Source organism: Arvicola amphibius, chromosome 13, assembly GCF_903992535.2.
Source record: "Arvicola amphibius chromosome 13, mArvAmp1.2, whole genome shotgun sequence".
Classification (NCBI taxonomy): domain Eukaryota; kingdom Metazoa; phylum Chordata; class Mammalia; order Rodentia; family Cricetidae; genus Arvicola; species Arvicola amphibius.
Window position 1 is genome coordinate 3,741,129 of NC_052059.1, and position 15,140 is coordinate 3,756,268.

General features: G+C 47.3%; 1 protein-coding gene across 6 annotated transcripts in view; it reads right to left on the reverse strand.

Annotated features, from left to right (window-relative positions):
* Nucleotides 1–15,140, reverse strand: part of Mbnl2 (muscleblind like splicing regulator 2) — a 153,505-nt gene that overhangs the window by 52,594 nt on the left and 85,771 nt on the right. For all 6 annotated transcript variants that reach the window (XM_038309832.1, XM_038309828.1, XM_038309829.1 and 3 more), the window contains one exon: nt 3,185–3,349. In XM_038309832.1, the coding sequence (XP_038165760.1) occupies nt 3,185–3,349 (165 nt within the window). The remainder of the gene's footprint in view (nt 1–3,184; nt 3,350–15,140) is intronic.

Below are 15,140 nucleotides of genomic sequence, written 5' to 3' on the forward strand. Positions count from 1 at the left end.
TGCAGCAAGTATCTGGTTTTTTTTTTTTTTTTTTTTTTTTTTTTAAACGTACATTGGGAAAATACTCTCTATGGTTGGAAACTCAAATGTTTAAATAAGTTCATGGGCCTTATGAAGACAGATCAATTAGACATTAGACAGCATCATTTTAGCGCACAGAGTGCTCTTCGCTGACGTTGATGACTGAAAGACACGTGAGGTCGTTTGCTGAGATGTGCGTTTTGTGGCAGTCGTGGGACACTCTGCACTCTGCATCTGTGAATGGTTCTAGCGTGTTCAAGGCATTGCCACGCATGCTGTCTTCTTTAATCTCTCCAAACTAAGCCACGAGAAGCAAGCACAGCAGAAGGAATTACAGCCTTGCAGGTGAGAGCTGGTCAAAGAGCAGATCCTGAAAGGCTAAGCCCGAGCCACCGCTATTGAGGGTGAGTCTAAGCAAAGCATCCTGGTCTCCTGCCTCCCAGCATGGGCTGACGTCCACTCTTGAGCGTTCCCCAGATCAGGCCTCTTGGAATCAATATACTATGTCCGCATGACTTTGGAGCACAGACAGCAAGCAGTGTGTGCCTCTCCACTGGCTCGAGCCTTCTGTAGATAAGACGTGTGGGCCTGCTCTGAGCAGTGCTGTCGGTTCCTACTGCCTAGGAAACGTGGCTCAGCCGAGACAGGAGCAGAGCAGGCACTCTGGAGGACTCCACTCTTGGAACCACAGCAGCTCCAGTCTTGACGATAAGCTTGTAGTTTCTGCACATGGTGCTGCTGCCAAGAGGTCTAAGACACTTTCCGTTTGGTGCCTGTCAGCACTCAGTGCGAACACACAGCTGAAGAGGCCCGAGGGCAGGATCCACAGAAAGCCTTCGTGAAGAAAATCTCTTCTGCAGAAGGCCGGAAGCCCGAAAACCGTTATGCCGCGCTATCAGAAAGGCACTAGCAGAGTGTGGTCCCTCTGGAGACTCTGGGGGAGAACATCCGTCATTTGTCTCTTCCATGTGCTGGTGGCTGCTGGCTTTTCTTGGCTTGTGACCATACCAAGTCCCTGCCTCTGTGGACATGTGGTCTTCTTTCTGGACCAACCCCAACTTGTCCATCTCTTCTGAGGACACTTGTGACTACATATACTCCGAGAGAATCTCGCCATCTGTGGACTATAATCGCAACTGCAAAGACCCTGTGTCCCATCTCTCTCTCTCTCTCTCTCTCTCTCTCTCTCTCTCTCTCTCTCTCTATCTATCTATCCATCTATTCCATCCATCCATCCATCCGTCCATCCATCCATCCATCCATCCATCCACCTATCACCTATCTACCGGCATCTATAGAAAGCAAGAACTCTAAGGGCCATTATTTAGTTAACTGACTAGGATACAAATTCATCTTTAAAATCCTAAGGAAAATTTGTTGGTAAGTTGTTGAATATTAGATTCAGTACGTTCTGTATGCTCATACTTCTTGTGATTTTGAAACCAGTACCGCAATATTTAAGTAGGCCATTTCCTTTTTATAGAATAGTGATCAACTTCTGATTGATCTCTGAGGCAAATACAAAAATACACAAAAAACCTCTTAAATAGTTCAAATAATATTTCAGGCATGAATATGTTTTTCTGTATGAACAGGACTGAGTACGAGGGTCGATTCTTATTAATTCTACAAACAGGAAGTGTATAGCTTGAATGACTGAGATACATAACATGCCGCTGTTATATCGACCAGGCTCATATTAAATTTACTGCCATAGACATTATTTAATATGTATAAGTACATTATTTTAACATTTAGGTAATTTAATAAAACAAATTTTATGTGCACATCAAAAAATGAATCGTAAATTATGCATGGCGGAGTTTTAAACAGAATCACTGAAATGGCTGGTGTTTCGATTAAGCTCCATGTGCGTTAGGTCTGCCCATCTGGTACAGCTCTGTCGGGCCCTGTGTGATGACTTATCAATACCCCTTTCCTTCAGTCAACCATTTCCTGGGCAATCTCCTTCTCTCTTCTGCCTGGCTCTTACTCAGCCCTGTGCTCGCATCTGTCTATCCCCAAAGGCTGTGTCTGTTTTACCTTGGAATCATCTGCATTTTTCCGCACTCTGGGCAAAGGTGAGTCGTGGAATCATTTTCTGCCTGGAGGCGAACAGAACTTCCAGAAAATGGCTAAGGTCTCTCCACTCTTCCTGCCCATCCTCCTCTCCCCGACCCACCTCATGGGAACACAGCAGAGGAAGTGGTGGTCGCTGGTCACCATCCTTTTTGATTTAGCTGCGCTCACTCACACAGACCTTTATTACAATACAGACTGATTTCTGTAATCTTTTGTGAAAATCCACTCACTTTGGCTTTTTTAAAAATTACCTAGCTTTTGACACATAATTCACACTGTAAATGAAACCCACTGGCATCGAATGCACTCCTTTTTCCCCGAGGGCCTTACTTCTAAAGCAATTTTAAGACCTTTAAAGTGGTATATTCAAACACTGCCATCGAGGAGAAAAATTTTACACAATACATATTCATCCACTCTACCCCCTGGGACATGGAATCTGGGGTTCTTGTTGCAGTAACTACCACACCCTTTGCAGGCTTGGGGGAGAGAGGAGATTAAGTGAGGAGGCCATCTCCTGGTGTGTGGCTGCTGGTGACATCCATCCTGATGCAGCTGCTGTCAGCCTCCAGCTGGAGCAAGCCGTACAGAGCACTCTGGCTAATGACCTAGTTCAAGTTCAACGTATCAGCTGCATGATACTGGAGAGCTCATTCGTCTCCAGTCTCCCTTTCCTCTTCCTTAGATGATGCCCTTAACTGCATAAAGTACCCAATACATTGCTAAATTTATTTTAGGCATCACGACCTCCGTGACACATAGCCAGACATCACAAACTCCAAATAGAAATGTGGACCGATTTCCACACGAAGACGGTCTGAAATGCAGAGTTCACTGATGAGAAAGAGCTGGCGTGGTGCAAATTTCCTAGGTATTGATCAGAAGTCTTTGCCCCATTTCTACACAAGTATCTTTCCATTTAAATGAAGAGGAGAACACACAGCTCATTTTTAGCACCCACTGCGATTCAGAGCTATCAGCTGTAATCACAACCAAAGTGACCGAGTGAGGGGAGGTCATTTTCAGTTGTGTGGCACTGCCCGGGCAGTCACCCGCCCATCCTTACAGAAGGTACACTCACCACAGGATGGAGTGGCGTTCCTGGAAACATAAATTGCATCTGCTGGGCAAGCATCGCTGCTGCGGTCTTTTGCTGGATCAAATTGTTCCTCCCGTTAATTTCTAGTTGAGTTTTTAAGTGTGTTGGAGGGTGGAGGTACTTGCAGTTCTCTCTCGAACAGCGGCCCTGCAAAATGGACAACCTGGGGTTAGGACTGCAGTCGGGAGCTAGCCATGGACAACCTGGGGTTAGGACTGCAGTCGGGCGGGAGCTAGCCATGGACAACCTGGGGTTAGGACTGCAGTCGGGCGGGAGCCATGGACAACCTGGGGTTAGGACTGCAGTCGGGCGGGAGCTAGCCACCCCAGGGCCAGCAGTGTCACAGTCATGACGTCGTTACTTTAATTTCCTATCTTCCAAGGCTGTGCGTGTGTGCGAGCGCGCGTGTGTGCGTGTTACAAAGAACGCGTCAAATATTACATGATTATAAAGGTCCCGCCCACCCGCCTCTCTTCCTTCCCCTTCCCCCTCCTTCCCTTTCTTCCTTCTTTCTCTATGTGAAACCCTAGACAACTCATTTCAAATTGGTGCCAGCCGAGAGCAAGGAGGAAGGCCTCCACAACTGGAGGGGCACGCTTATCTTGACCCACAAGATCTTTGTTTCTCCCTGGTCTGTACATGCTTGGGTGACGCAGACATGTGAAGAGCGGGCTGCTACACACGTGAGACGGAGAAGAGGGTTTGGGGTGTGAGTTCCAGACTGGCCAAACACAGCAAACAGTCTGCAGCTGTTGCTGGTGAGGCGATGGGAACAGAACTCCTGGAACTGCTTGCTGAAACCCACCCAGGCGTTAGCTCAGTGCAAGCTGGGACAAACACCTGCGGGCCGGATACATAAACAGAGCTGCCACCCTTTCCCCGCCGTTCCCCAGGAAAGGAGACTCCATTTAGTCCCACAGCGTGACAGAATTAGGAGTCTTCACGACTGTGTTATCGTCGGAACATTGAAACTGGTAAAATGAGAGGGGAGAAAAAAAAGCAAACAAACCAGCTGGTGACGGGTGTGTATACAATCAGACCTGAAAAGTAATTGCATATGGGATTGCAAAGTTCCAAAGTTTGCAAAACTACCAGTCATAGGAGAATTACGTTGATGTGTGAATTATGCAATTTCCAGAGAAAGAGCAGCAAACTGTGTTAGTCAGTTGGAATATCACCATTCCCTAAAGAATTAGTCTACTTGCAACCAGGCAAAAAAAAGAGTACGGGTCTGTTTATCAGATAAAAAAGAAATTAAGGCAAGCTTGGCGGAGCTGGAGGAATGAGTTTGTTTACAGCTACGCTGATGCCTAACGTCTGGAGTTCTGTGTTTCCCCTAATTCCAGCTGCACTTCTGGCGTCTCTAGCTTCTCCTCTAGTGAGAATTTCCCCTAGAAGCCATGGCGACGGGCAGACCTGAGCCCCAGGCTCAGTCCTGGCGGTCTGTGCCATCAACCTGTGCCATCTTGAAGCCATCTCTACTCAACAGTGTGAACAACTGCCTCACTGTCTTGGAGGGAAAACACGAAAACAAGTTGATATTTCAGAAATCTTCAGCGTAAGCAACATCAGATCCTTAGCCTCAGGTTCTTGTCATGGATTTTCCTACTCCGATTCCTGCGTGCAAATAGACATCGTAAGGCCCAGTCCACTGCAAGGGCACTAGGGAAGCTGGGGCAGCTCCTGGACTTGACTCTACCCTCCCCCGCTCTCTCTGATCCTCTGCACATCTTCTCTGGACGGCTTCTTGTCTTCATTTCTGAATTCTAGCTTTACTCCAGGCTCCATGACTTCCCGGGGCCCCTCCACTCCTCTGAGCTCATTTCTGTCATCTTCCACTTCACAGCTCCCTTTCTCTCTTGACGATCCCGCCCCCAGCCTCCGAGTTTGGAGATCATTCCGATGGGGCCAGCTCCTTCATCTCAGCGTGACTCAGTCGGTGAGTCAGCTGCCTTGATGTCGATGTCCAGGATGAATTCTGTCGTCTGTGAAGGAAGGCGGCCGAAACACACGCACCTGAAACACAGCCACTTCCCATCAGCCGGAGCGAAGGGGCATCCAACACAGGAAGGTTCCCGCACAAAAGCTAACAGTCCCAACTCTTCAGCCAGACACTCTGCACTTGGCACCAGACAACCAAGTGACTGCACACCTGACGCATGTGTGGGTCTGTGTACACAGGTGTGTAGGTGGGGGGAATGCAGGGGCTGGAGAAGCAGGAATCTAAGTGTGTGTGTATGGGGGAGGGTGAAATCAGCAAAATGCCCACAATGCATCATGATGGTAGAATGTTCAGGGATATGATTATCAATTTGACCACTATTCTTCTAATCCCATGCTTTGTTACTATTCAAACTGACTTCAAATGGCTGGAAAATATGGTTTTCTTGTTGATGCGGCTATTCCTTCTTACAACCAGAGGCCCTGGAGAACTATATTAGCCATTTTTTTTTTCTGGCGATACAGCATGGTTTACACCATTAGATCCATCATCTATCGAAGGATTCCTCTTCTCATGAGGATTAATTCGGTTTCCTGCTGTCCTCACTGACACACTCTGAGTACAGAATGGCATTGATCACCACTGTGCCAGGCAATTTATAGGTGGTTATCTCACCTCTCCTTACAGCAGCAGCGATGATTGCCTACTTCACCGAACGGTAACCAGGACCCAAAGAATAAGATAACTTCCAGTTCCTCTGCTGGCTAATAAATGGGGCTGTATTGTAAATCCATGTCTTGCTTGACTCGATTCTATCACTTCACTGGGATATTTATTTGCAACAGTTAAAATCCAGGAAAGATAACAAATCTAGAACTCCTGCATCCTTCACAAAACAATAGGATGCAGAACAAAATTTAAATACACTGACATACACATGCGTGGGGATTTGGGACTGAGAGGCGATTATTTGCTTGGTCTGTGTACTGGAGGATGCACAGGCCCTGTTAGACTCATGTTCTGGGCTCACAGCTTAGCTCTGCCCTTTCCTACCTGTATGACTTGGGTTACTGTTGGATTACTTTCTTCATTTATACAATGACAATAATGACTACATCCTCCTAGTAGAGATGTTATGCTGTCAAATAAATTCAGACACACAGTTCAGAGAGCTGTCTGGCACACAGAAGTTCTGAGAACCCAAGGAAAGACTTGTATTTTGTTCAGAGCAACTGTGAGATCACAGATCAATGACTATTCTTACTAGTTTTTTATTTCTCCCGTGGGATAAACTTTCATGATAAAGGCTAATTGTGATCCTTCCAGTATCATATTTGGAGTTATTTTCAGTTCTATAATTTTTGCAACTGTCCCTCAATAAACAAATATCCCTGAGCCCCTAGCTCAGTCTGGTATCAATACTTTAAGAAATGTTGGTTCCTAGATATCTAAGGCATACCAATTCAAGTACTGCAGGACTCCAGGAAACAGAATTTTAGTAAGAGACCCTATAGGATTCCAAAATCCTCCTAAGGAAAAACGACTGTGCAAATATAATGAGCTATCTGACACAGTGAACAATCTGTAGAGAAGTCTCCGCGAAGGCACACGGTTTCTCAGGACACGCAACTTTGCACGAGAAAACTGCTGGTTATCAAAGCAGGTTGTCACAAATGACTGAGGGGACAGTGTGAAGAAACAGACGCATCTCCAGAGGCCATCATGAAACAAAGTCGCGGTGTCAAAGATAGTGTCTCCTGGGGTTAACCCAAGAAATGAAGACAAGGATGCACTGGAAATTCCTCTGCAGCTGCTACGATGCGTTTCTTGTTTTTCCTTGGTTTTGATGTTTCTTCTCTTTGGCATCTTGGTAGAGACCTTTCTCAGGGAATGCAGGAGGTAGTGTCCAGCCCTGGGAAAGCTGGGCAGGCTGGAGTTGGGAGCACAGCACCGCCAGAGGCGAGCTCACATCAGGAGGGAGGCCGCCAGGCATAGGAGGGGTAGACGGCTGTAAGATTCCAGGCCAGATCTCTCTCGTCAATTCACTCGACAGATATTCACAACCGAACACCACGCTTCATGCTTATCAAGGGGGAGCACAAACAAGACATACTGTCTTCCTTTATGAAGCCCGTGGGCTGGTCGTAAAGACGACGTGAATCAAAATCAGTGTAATTACAAATTACGAGGTGTGTTCTAGAGGGGAACACTGGGATGCGAGGGTAGGAGAGGACCAGCAGTGACAGGAGCTACCTAAACAGAGGACCGAAAGATACTCAGGAGCCCAACAAGGGAATGGGTGGTCGCCAAAGCACGTGTGTGTGTCTAAGAGTGCACGTGTGTGTGCGTGTGTGCGTGCACGTGTGTGTGTTGTACACATATGTTGAATGTATGTTGTGCATGTATATGGTTATATGTGCTGTGTTTGGTATGTTCACGTGTACTGAGCATGTGTGTGGTGTGTTGCTGTAAGTGTATATGCTTTGGGAAGGAATGTCCCATCTAAGAACTTGCATGCGGTTTCCCAGGCTGGACCCTGGAGTGGATGTGAGTAGGAGCCGGGGAGGTGAGAGAAGATGAAGCAGGAAGAGGTGGGTAGAGAGTCCAGATCACAAAAAAGTGAGATCACAGCTGAAGGACGTGGTCTTCATTGCCTTGAAAGCTTGGAAGCGGGAGATTAGCGCGTCGGATCTAATCTATATATTAAGGTCCATTAACTGCTGCCTTGATTATTCAGGTTTTACATGGCTAATTGTATTGTTGTCAGTATGACTTGCTTAAAAAAATCCTAGTAGAATTCTGATTGATTTTGTGTGGCTGATTCTACCTCCCGAATCTCTACTCCAGGAAGATTTAGACTGGAGATGGTGGTTAGAATGAAGTTTGAATTTCAAGCAGAATTGAATCTATTAAAATAAGCAACCCTGGTAGATTTCAATACAGAGAACCCATGCTGCTCCGCCATGGGACAAAGCAAGACATTGAATGAGTGTAATACGTCTCTGGCAGAACAACAGGCTTGAGCTACCAGCATTATACAGTCATTAAAATATGTGTCATGGGATTGAAAAATTGCAGCTTTGGCAAAGAAAAGATCTCAGAATTAGGTTGGAGTAAGAAAGAAAAAAGCGTGATAGAAAAATGATCTTTTTAATTGCCTTTTTTAAAAAAACAAGTAATTTTTAGAATCTTTTCCTAGTATGCTAATTGAAAACATCAACTGGAATATGGAAGCAAGAAGGAAAATATATTAACTAAGGAGTGAAGGATTGCCCCTGGACAAGAGCTTCTACAGGAGGTAACAGACACTCAGTACCACTGATTCCCCCGCTGGTGAGCCTACAGTTGGAGCACAGACCCACTAACAGAAACAGTGAATTAATGAGGAATAATTTAATTGTGTGTTCACCTCGGCCACATGATGGCTCATAGATTCGGATATGGTCCCTCAGGGAGGGATGGACACCTGGTGAGGACTCTTCTGAGCCCTGTCCCTCCCAGCTCTGCTTGGCCACTGGACTTTCAACAGGCATGTGTCCCCGGGAACAGGCCACACTGGGGTGGGACCAGGGGGCAGGCCTTGCAGGATGTAACCATCAGGTCAGATGATATGTGGTCTCAAAGTGACACTCTTGCATCCTAGATTCCGCCGTTGGCCATGGAAGGTGGGTCCTGAGGACACTGAATGTCTTGGACCACTAACGTACACAGACAAAAACCACAGAAGGGCCTCTTAGATCCTGGCATTCCATAAGCGTCAGGAAGTTTGCTCTTGGCCAGGGGTGACATTCCTGCGTTCCTAGTGTGACCTGGAGAAGTAGTTTAAACTAAGGAAGAAACAGACTGGGGACCGGGCTAAGAGGTCTTAAAATCCAGCTCTGCTCTTATTGCTGCAGGAACTTGGAAAGTGTGACCTACGGCCTCCATCTGTTCCGTCTGCAAACACAGATACTAACAGTTCTCTAAACGCCATAGCTTCTCAACCAAGACTCAGAGTTGATTCGCACGAAATGTTTAACAGTGTCTGGCAAGCAGTAAGCTCTATCTGAGCTTTACTGTCATAATTATCATCGTCGTCATCACCATTAACCCCTTCTTTACTCAATGAGTGAAGCCACTTATGGCATGTGTAGTTTCTCCGCAGCTATGGCTCTGTCCGGCCTGGGCACCAAGCTCTTTAACCCTTCGTTACTCCCGTTCTCAGACCTGGTGCCAACTCTGGATATTTATCTTTTCAAAGAGCCTTAGATCTCTCTCTCTCTTTAATATCTGTCTCCTCTGCTGAGACTTGCCAGGGCTGGCCCACAAAGCATGATTCACCCAGAGCTTAAAGCAGTTAAGCGTTACAGACGGAGAAGTCCTGAGTGTGGCTTTCTCTCCAGATGGCTGTGAGAACTTTACTCGAACCTTACAGAAGCCTACGTCTCGGTTTTCTCATCTGCAAGATGAGAGTGATTCGATTCTCCGATATCAATGCTTTCTAACAGTTGTTAGAGCCTGGGGAGTGCAGAAGTCGCTCCAAAAATATACATAAAAGGCTGAGTATGATTTTTTTAAACATCCCTGTCCTTGAGTCCTCCCAACCTGGTAAAAACAACAACAACAACAAAAACCCACAAAGCCAACAGTTACAGTAAGAGACAGCACTGGGGACGTCTGCTGGCCACGTTCTCAGAATGATGAGACGCCATCATAGCCAGGTGTGAGGACATCGGCAGCCAAGGGTTGAGTCCAGATAGATTAGGACTAGGAGGATTTATTAAGTGCCGACAGTATACACACCTCAGCTGTGAAAACCCCCACCTGACAGACCTCCATCTGATCCTTGTGCTAGAGACACAGTTCAGCTGGTATTTCCAAAGAGAGTCAACCTCTAATGGGCCAGGTGTTCACAGACTCAGTTTCCCTGTAGTGAAAATCTGTCAAGGTTTGTGAAGTGGGAGCGGGGTGGGCTGCGCTTTGACATGGAACCATATTTTCACGGGTTCACGATTCTTAGGTGCCAGGGACAGGAAACCCAGATGGAATTTAACGTTTTACCGGAACTTCTGGCCCTTCTGCCAGCAAAGGTCCAGGGAACGGAACGATTATTTACATCAGAGCTTAATCCATAACATTACCTATGGGCCTGGAAGAGCTCTGCTCAAAGCAAGGGACAGATTAGGCTTTTTAGCCTTCTTTTGAATCTAAATAAACGAATTGAGCCACAGAAGTCCCTTGTATTATTAGCTCCAACCACACAATACAGCAGATAAAATACAAGCACACAAGGGTGTTGGGATTAGGAAGGAAACCGTAGGCTTGGAAGGAAATGATAACCAGAACGTCCATCAAAAGGAACAACTGATGTCGCTGGCACTATGCATGGATCAAAAGCAGGTCCTTTCTGCCTATTACTTGGTTTAATTTATAATGCATTCATCTTTTATAGACTTTCTATGTAATGATTTCCTGGTAAATAACAAAACTGTTACACTTATTAAAGATCTTGGAGTGGGATATTTGCCATTGTCTTCTTTCCGGAACACACTCCTTCTCCTCTGTCATTTCCCCCGTGTGAAAGAAACACACAGAAAGCTCTGAGGGAGATTCACAATGGGGGAGGAGCCATACACACCAGGAGGAGGCCATGAGTAACTCCCCAGGTGGGACACCAGGGACAGCACTGCTGGAGAAAGAGTGGGACTGGGGACACAGAGCTGTATGCACCGTGTCACCTTCTCTCCCGAAACAGCCAGCCAGGCAGCACTCTTTAGCCTACAGGGGCCGTGTCAGGCCACTGCACAGGGCTGGCCACTAACCTTGGAGGGGTTTGAGTGCTGCTTCTCTCTGCGTCTGCATTTAAGGCAGACGTCCTCACTAGAGAGCTGGGGAAAGGGATGCCGTCTGTCCCAGGTACGCTCTGCAGGCAGGCTCAGGGCTGGCTCAGTGAATACCAGGGAACTGACCGCTCCTTTGGGAATTAGTGGGGTTGGCGCACGTCCTTATTTCCATGACAATTTAAAACAGATAAAACGAGAAATGAAGAAGAAAGGTCAAGGGGTCAAGCTGCTTGCATTTGGCATCTCAAAGCCGATGTAAGCGTAGATATTTTAAAAATGGATTCTGATTGCCTGGCAGTCTTCTTGTTCCACAGTGTGTCACGTGACAGGACAAGAGAGTTCGCTGTTGTCCTGATGGTTGAGTTTGCTCCTCCTCCTCATTTTCTGTTAGAGCTGGAAACCTGCCCATAAGGAGGAATCGGTGAAACCAAAACAACCCTTCAGTCTCTAGAGATTTATGGAAGCGAATTTCTAGGCACCAAACGCCTCATTTGAAAATTTCCCCACTTCCATTTTTCTTTTCCACTAAAATTTAAGTGTCTTCTGAGCCGAGAGTGGTCGGTGTAGACCTCGATGCTCGTCAACCTAGTAGGGAGCCTGTCTAGTGTGACTTGTGGGTTCTTCTGATAATACTGTTCATAAACGTGTACCGTGCCGGGGTGAAGCAGGAGCCTGTGAAATATTCACAGCGTGACTCTAGGGCTCTTCCTGCAGGGGAGGGCTGGCCTCTTTGGCTGCGTCATTTCCAAAGACCACAGCACCAAGCTCTTACACAGGGTCATGCAGGGGATGTCACCAATGGCTTTCCTTCTCCTGTTCCACAGGCATGTACCGGTCCTATCATGTTCCACACTCTATGGCATGAAATGCTAACTAAGATTCAGAGGGAGGAAAGGTGGGCACGTGTCACAGGCTTGTAACCGCAGCTGGGGACATGGAGACAGGCCGGTAGATCCTTGGGTCCCCACGGCCAGCAGGCCTAGACCACTTCAAGTGTTTCTGACAAATAACAGATGTTATCTTGAAGGACAAGGTATAGAGGTGACAGCTGATGCTGCCCTCTGGACTCTCCATGTGCATGCACACATGAACATTCCTGTACACATGAGCACACATGCACACACTGGTAGACAGAGAAGGTTCGGAGTGGTGAAGGTCATGGTGGGTTAAATACCGGGTGCCAAATGAACACACTGCCAAGAGCCTGGCCCTTCAGCAGAAAGTGCTGGACACTGACATTACAGTCTTAAGTCAGATTATCTAGTTGAGAGCACAGGGTCCTCTTAGGGGGTAAGAAGTGGCTACTCAGCCGGGCGGTGGTGGCACACACCTTTAATCCCAGCATTTGGGAGGCAGAGGCAGGCTGATCTCTGTGAGTTTGAGGCCAGCCTGGTCTACAAGAGCTAGTTCCAGGACAGACTACTCAGATGATTTAGCTGGCTGCCACCCTTGTCACACCAGTCATTACCAACTCCAGAGGCTGGTGGGTCTCCAAGGAGGCACTGTCTGCACAGAGGCATGCAGCCACCCGCACAGAGGCACCAGCCTGACCCCCAGGGGAGGTCCTGAAACTGAGACACAGACAGACAGCTGGCCTTAAAGGCTGACATTTAGCAAGTATGCACTGGTGTGTCTGTGTCATTTATTAAAACACAAGAAATACTGTTTTAGACAGAAACAGCCACTTTCCCAAGCCTATTCTGTCTACTCCTGTGCCACCTCCAATCTATTGACCAGCGCAGGATCTCAGCTGTCAAATAGTTAAACCCAACCCAGCAGGGGACCTTCCATATAGAGCTTCCTTGCATTCTGATTGGTTGTTGCCCAGGAGGTTTGTACTTAAGGTAAACTGAGACCAGCATGTCTGTGACAAAGCCACCGGGCACAGTTCCTTGTATTAGAAATGCAACACTTTCAGGAAGAGGAGGGGAGAGCGTTGGATGTCACATGGATAACACTAAGGGAAAGGGGGGCTAAAGGGGGAGAGCGTAAAGATGTGAGGGGAAGAAGTGCATCCATGCTGAGTCACAGGAGGAAAAGGCATTCTTTCCAGGTCGCTTTGGACGATTTGGTGGCTTGGGCATGGCCTGTCGATCCAGCTGAAGTAGAGGGAAATGACACTTTGTTCGGAAAGGTCAGGCTGAGTAGGTGCAGGGCAGGGCTTGTACCACAGCACAGGGCTGGGGTACCGGCTGGAGAAGTAGCTTACCAGTTACAGGGAAGAAGGGCGTGGGGGCTTAACGGTGTCTCCATCCCTCTATCCGTCCTACAGACGGCTCTGGAGCATCTGTTTTATACCAGAAGCTGGGATGGAATTGCACACGTGACACGATGCTGTGGCCTTGCCCTTGACAAAAATAGCAAAGAGTTATGTAATACGGCGCCGCCGATGGTAGCAGGCAGTTTTCAGGCAACTTCTCGAAGATCACTCCGATTTAATCTTCACTACAAGCTCTTGAAAAGAGGCGTTGCTAACAGCCCTGTTTTATGGGATGGCACAGAGGCAGGGGGAGGAGGAGGTAACAGCGTACCAAGGCCACGCAGCTCACGGGGAGCAGACCTGGGCTCCACTCCAGGCAGACTGGTCTCAGCTCTGTGTTGTTGCCCTCTGCAGAGCCATGTTTAAGAGACTCACGGCGGGACGCTCACATCACACCTTACAAAGCTGTTGTCACACACAGTATCTTATGACATCTCCACAGCACCCCCGTAATCTGTTACCCCGATTTAAGGGCAAAGAAAGGTGAGTTTCAGAAAGAGACTCACAAGAGTAACTTTCCAAGGTCATATGAAAGTCAAACAAAGATGCCTTTCGGTCCAGTCCTTACGAGAAAACATGTGTCTTCTCCGCTGCCTCCTGGGGACAATGGAAGAAACTCCCTCCCCAGGAACAGATTTTTGGCTCAGCCTATAAAAGATTAGTTTAAAAAGCAGAGAGGATCTGGTTATGAGCTGATTATGAACTCTTGGGTGGGCAGAATATCGGGTGTTCTGTGTTGTATTTCCATTAAAAAAAACCCTACTGAAGTCCTAACACTTGTGACCCGTGGAAGTGAAGGGGACTTTATCTGGGGACAGGGTCTGCTCAGATGTGACTGGATGAGCATGAGGTCGCGTGGGACTGGGATTTAGCTTTTTTTTTTTTTTTTTGTTTCTAAATTGACTTTTTTTTTTTTTGCAATAGTAAGGATTTTCTTGCATACGCTAGGCTAGTCCAGTGCTCCACCTTCTCCCAGCCCTTATTTGACTTCAAAAGAAAAAGTGTGAGATTAGATCTCACCACGTTGTCTGTCTGCCTTGGCAGGCATTGAATCTGTGATCCTCCTGCCTCAGTTTCCAGAGCAGCTGGGAGGACAGGCCCGTGCCATCAAGCCTTCAGGTTCCGCTACTTGTCAAGCGGGCAATTTGTACAGAGAGAACGTGGTGAGAAGGAGATGGCTGCTCTAGACCAATGAACAGCCCAGGTCACCAGGTTAAGTGAGAGAGGCAGGAAAGCAATCCTTCCTGGAGGCTCTGGAGGGAGCGTGGCTTTGCTGACCCTTGACTGCGGGCTTCCAGAGTGGCGTCAGCATGGATTCCCGTTGCTCTAAGCCATCCTGTGTTCCAGCAGCCCTGAGGATCTAACAACCTCTAAGAAAGGTACATTTTCCCTGGGAAATGAAGGTCACGCCATCACACTGCAGTGTCTGCAGATGGACTTATTTCCTCAACCTGGGTAGCAAGATCACCTGGCTTGTTTAGAAATAAATGACCATGGCCACTGTTGGTAGAGCTTTAGCAAGTACATGATTTTCTACCGATGTAACCAGTCAGCCTAAATGCTGCCCAATTTTTATGTGGAAAATCTAATCGGAGAGATTTATTTTAGTAACAACCTAAGACATTTCACTGAGGATCTCATCAGTAATTCAGGATGGCCTACTGGGCCTCTCAAGATCTGTTTTGCAAGAAAAATGTTGGGATAGTGTTTAAATTCTGATTACAGAGAGTGGCTTGATAAAAAATGATTTTTGATATTAAAATTGCATGTGGGGGCAAGAGCATTCCCGTGCGAAGGAAGGGGAGGGGACTAGATACACTCGGACAACATTCTGCAATTGCTTTACACACGTAGCCAGGCATCGTGCGGTCCCTCCCGTGAAACGAGACCACCTTCCAGGGTAGCGTGAAACAC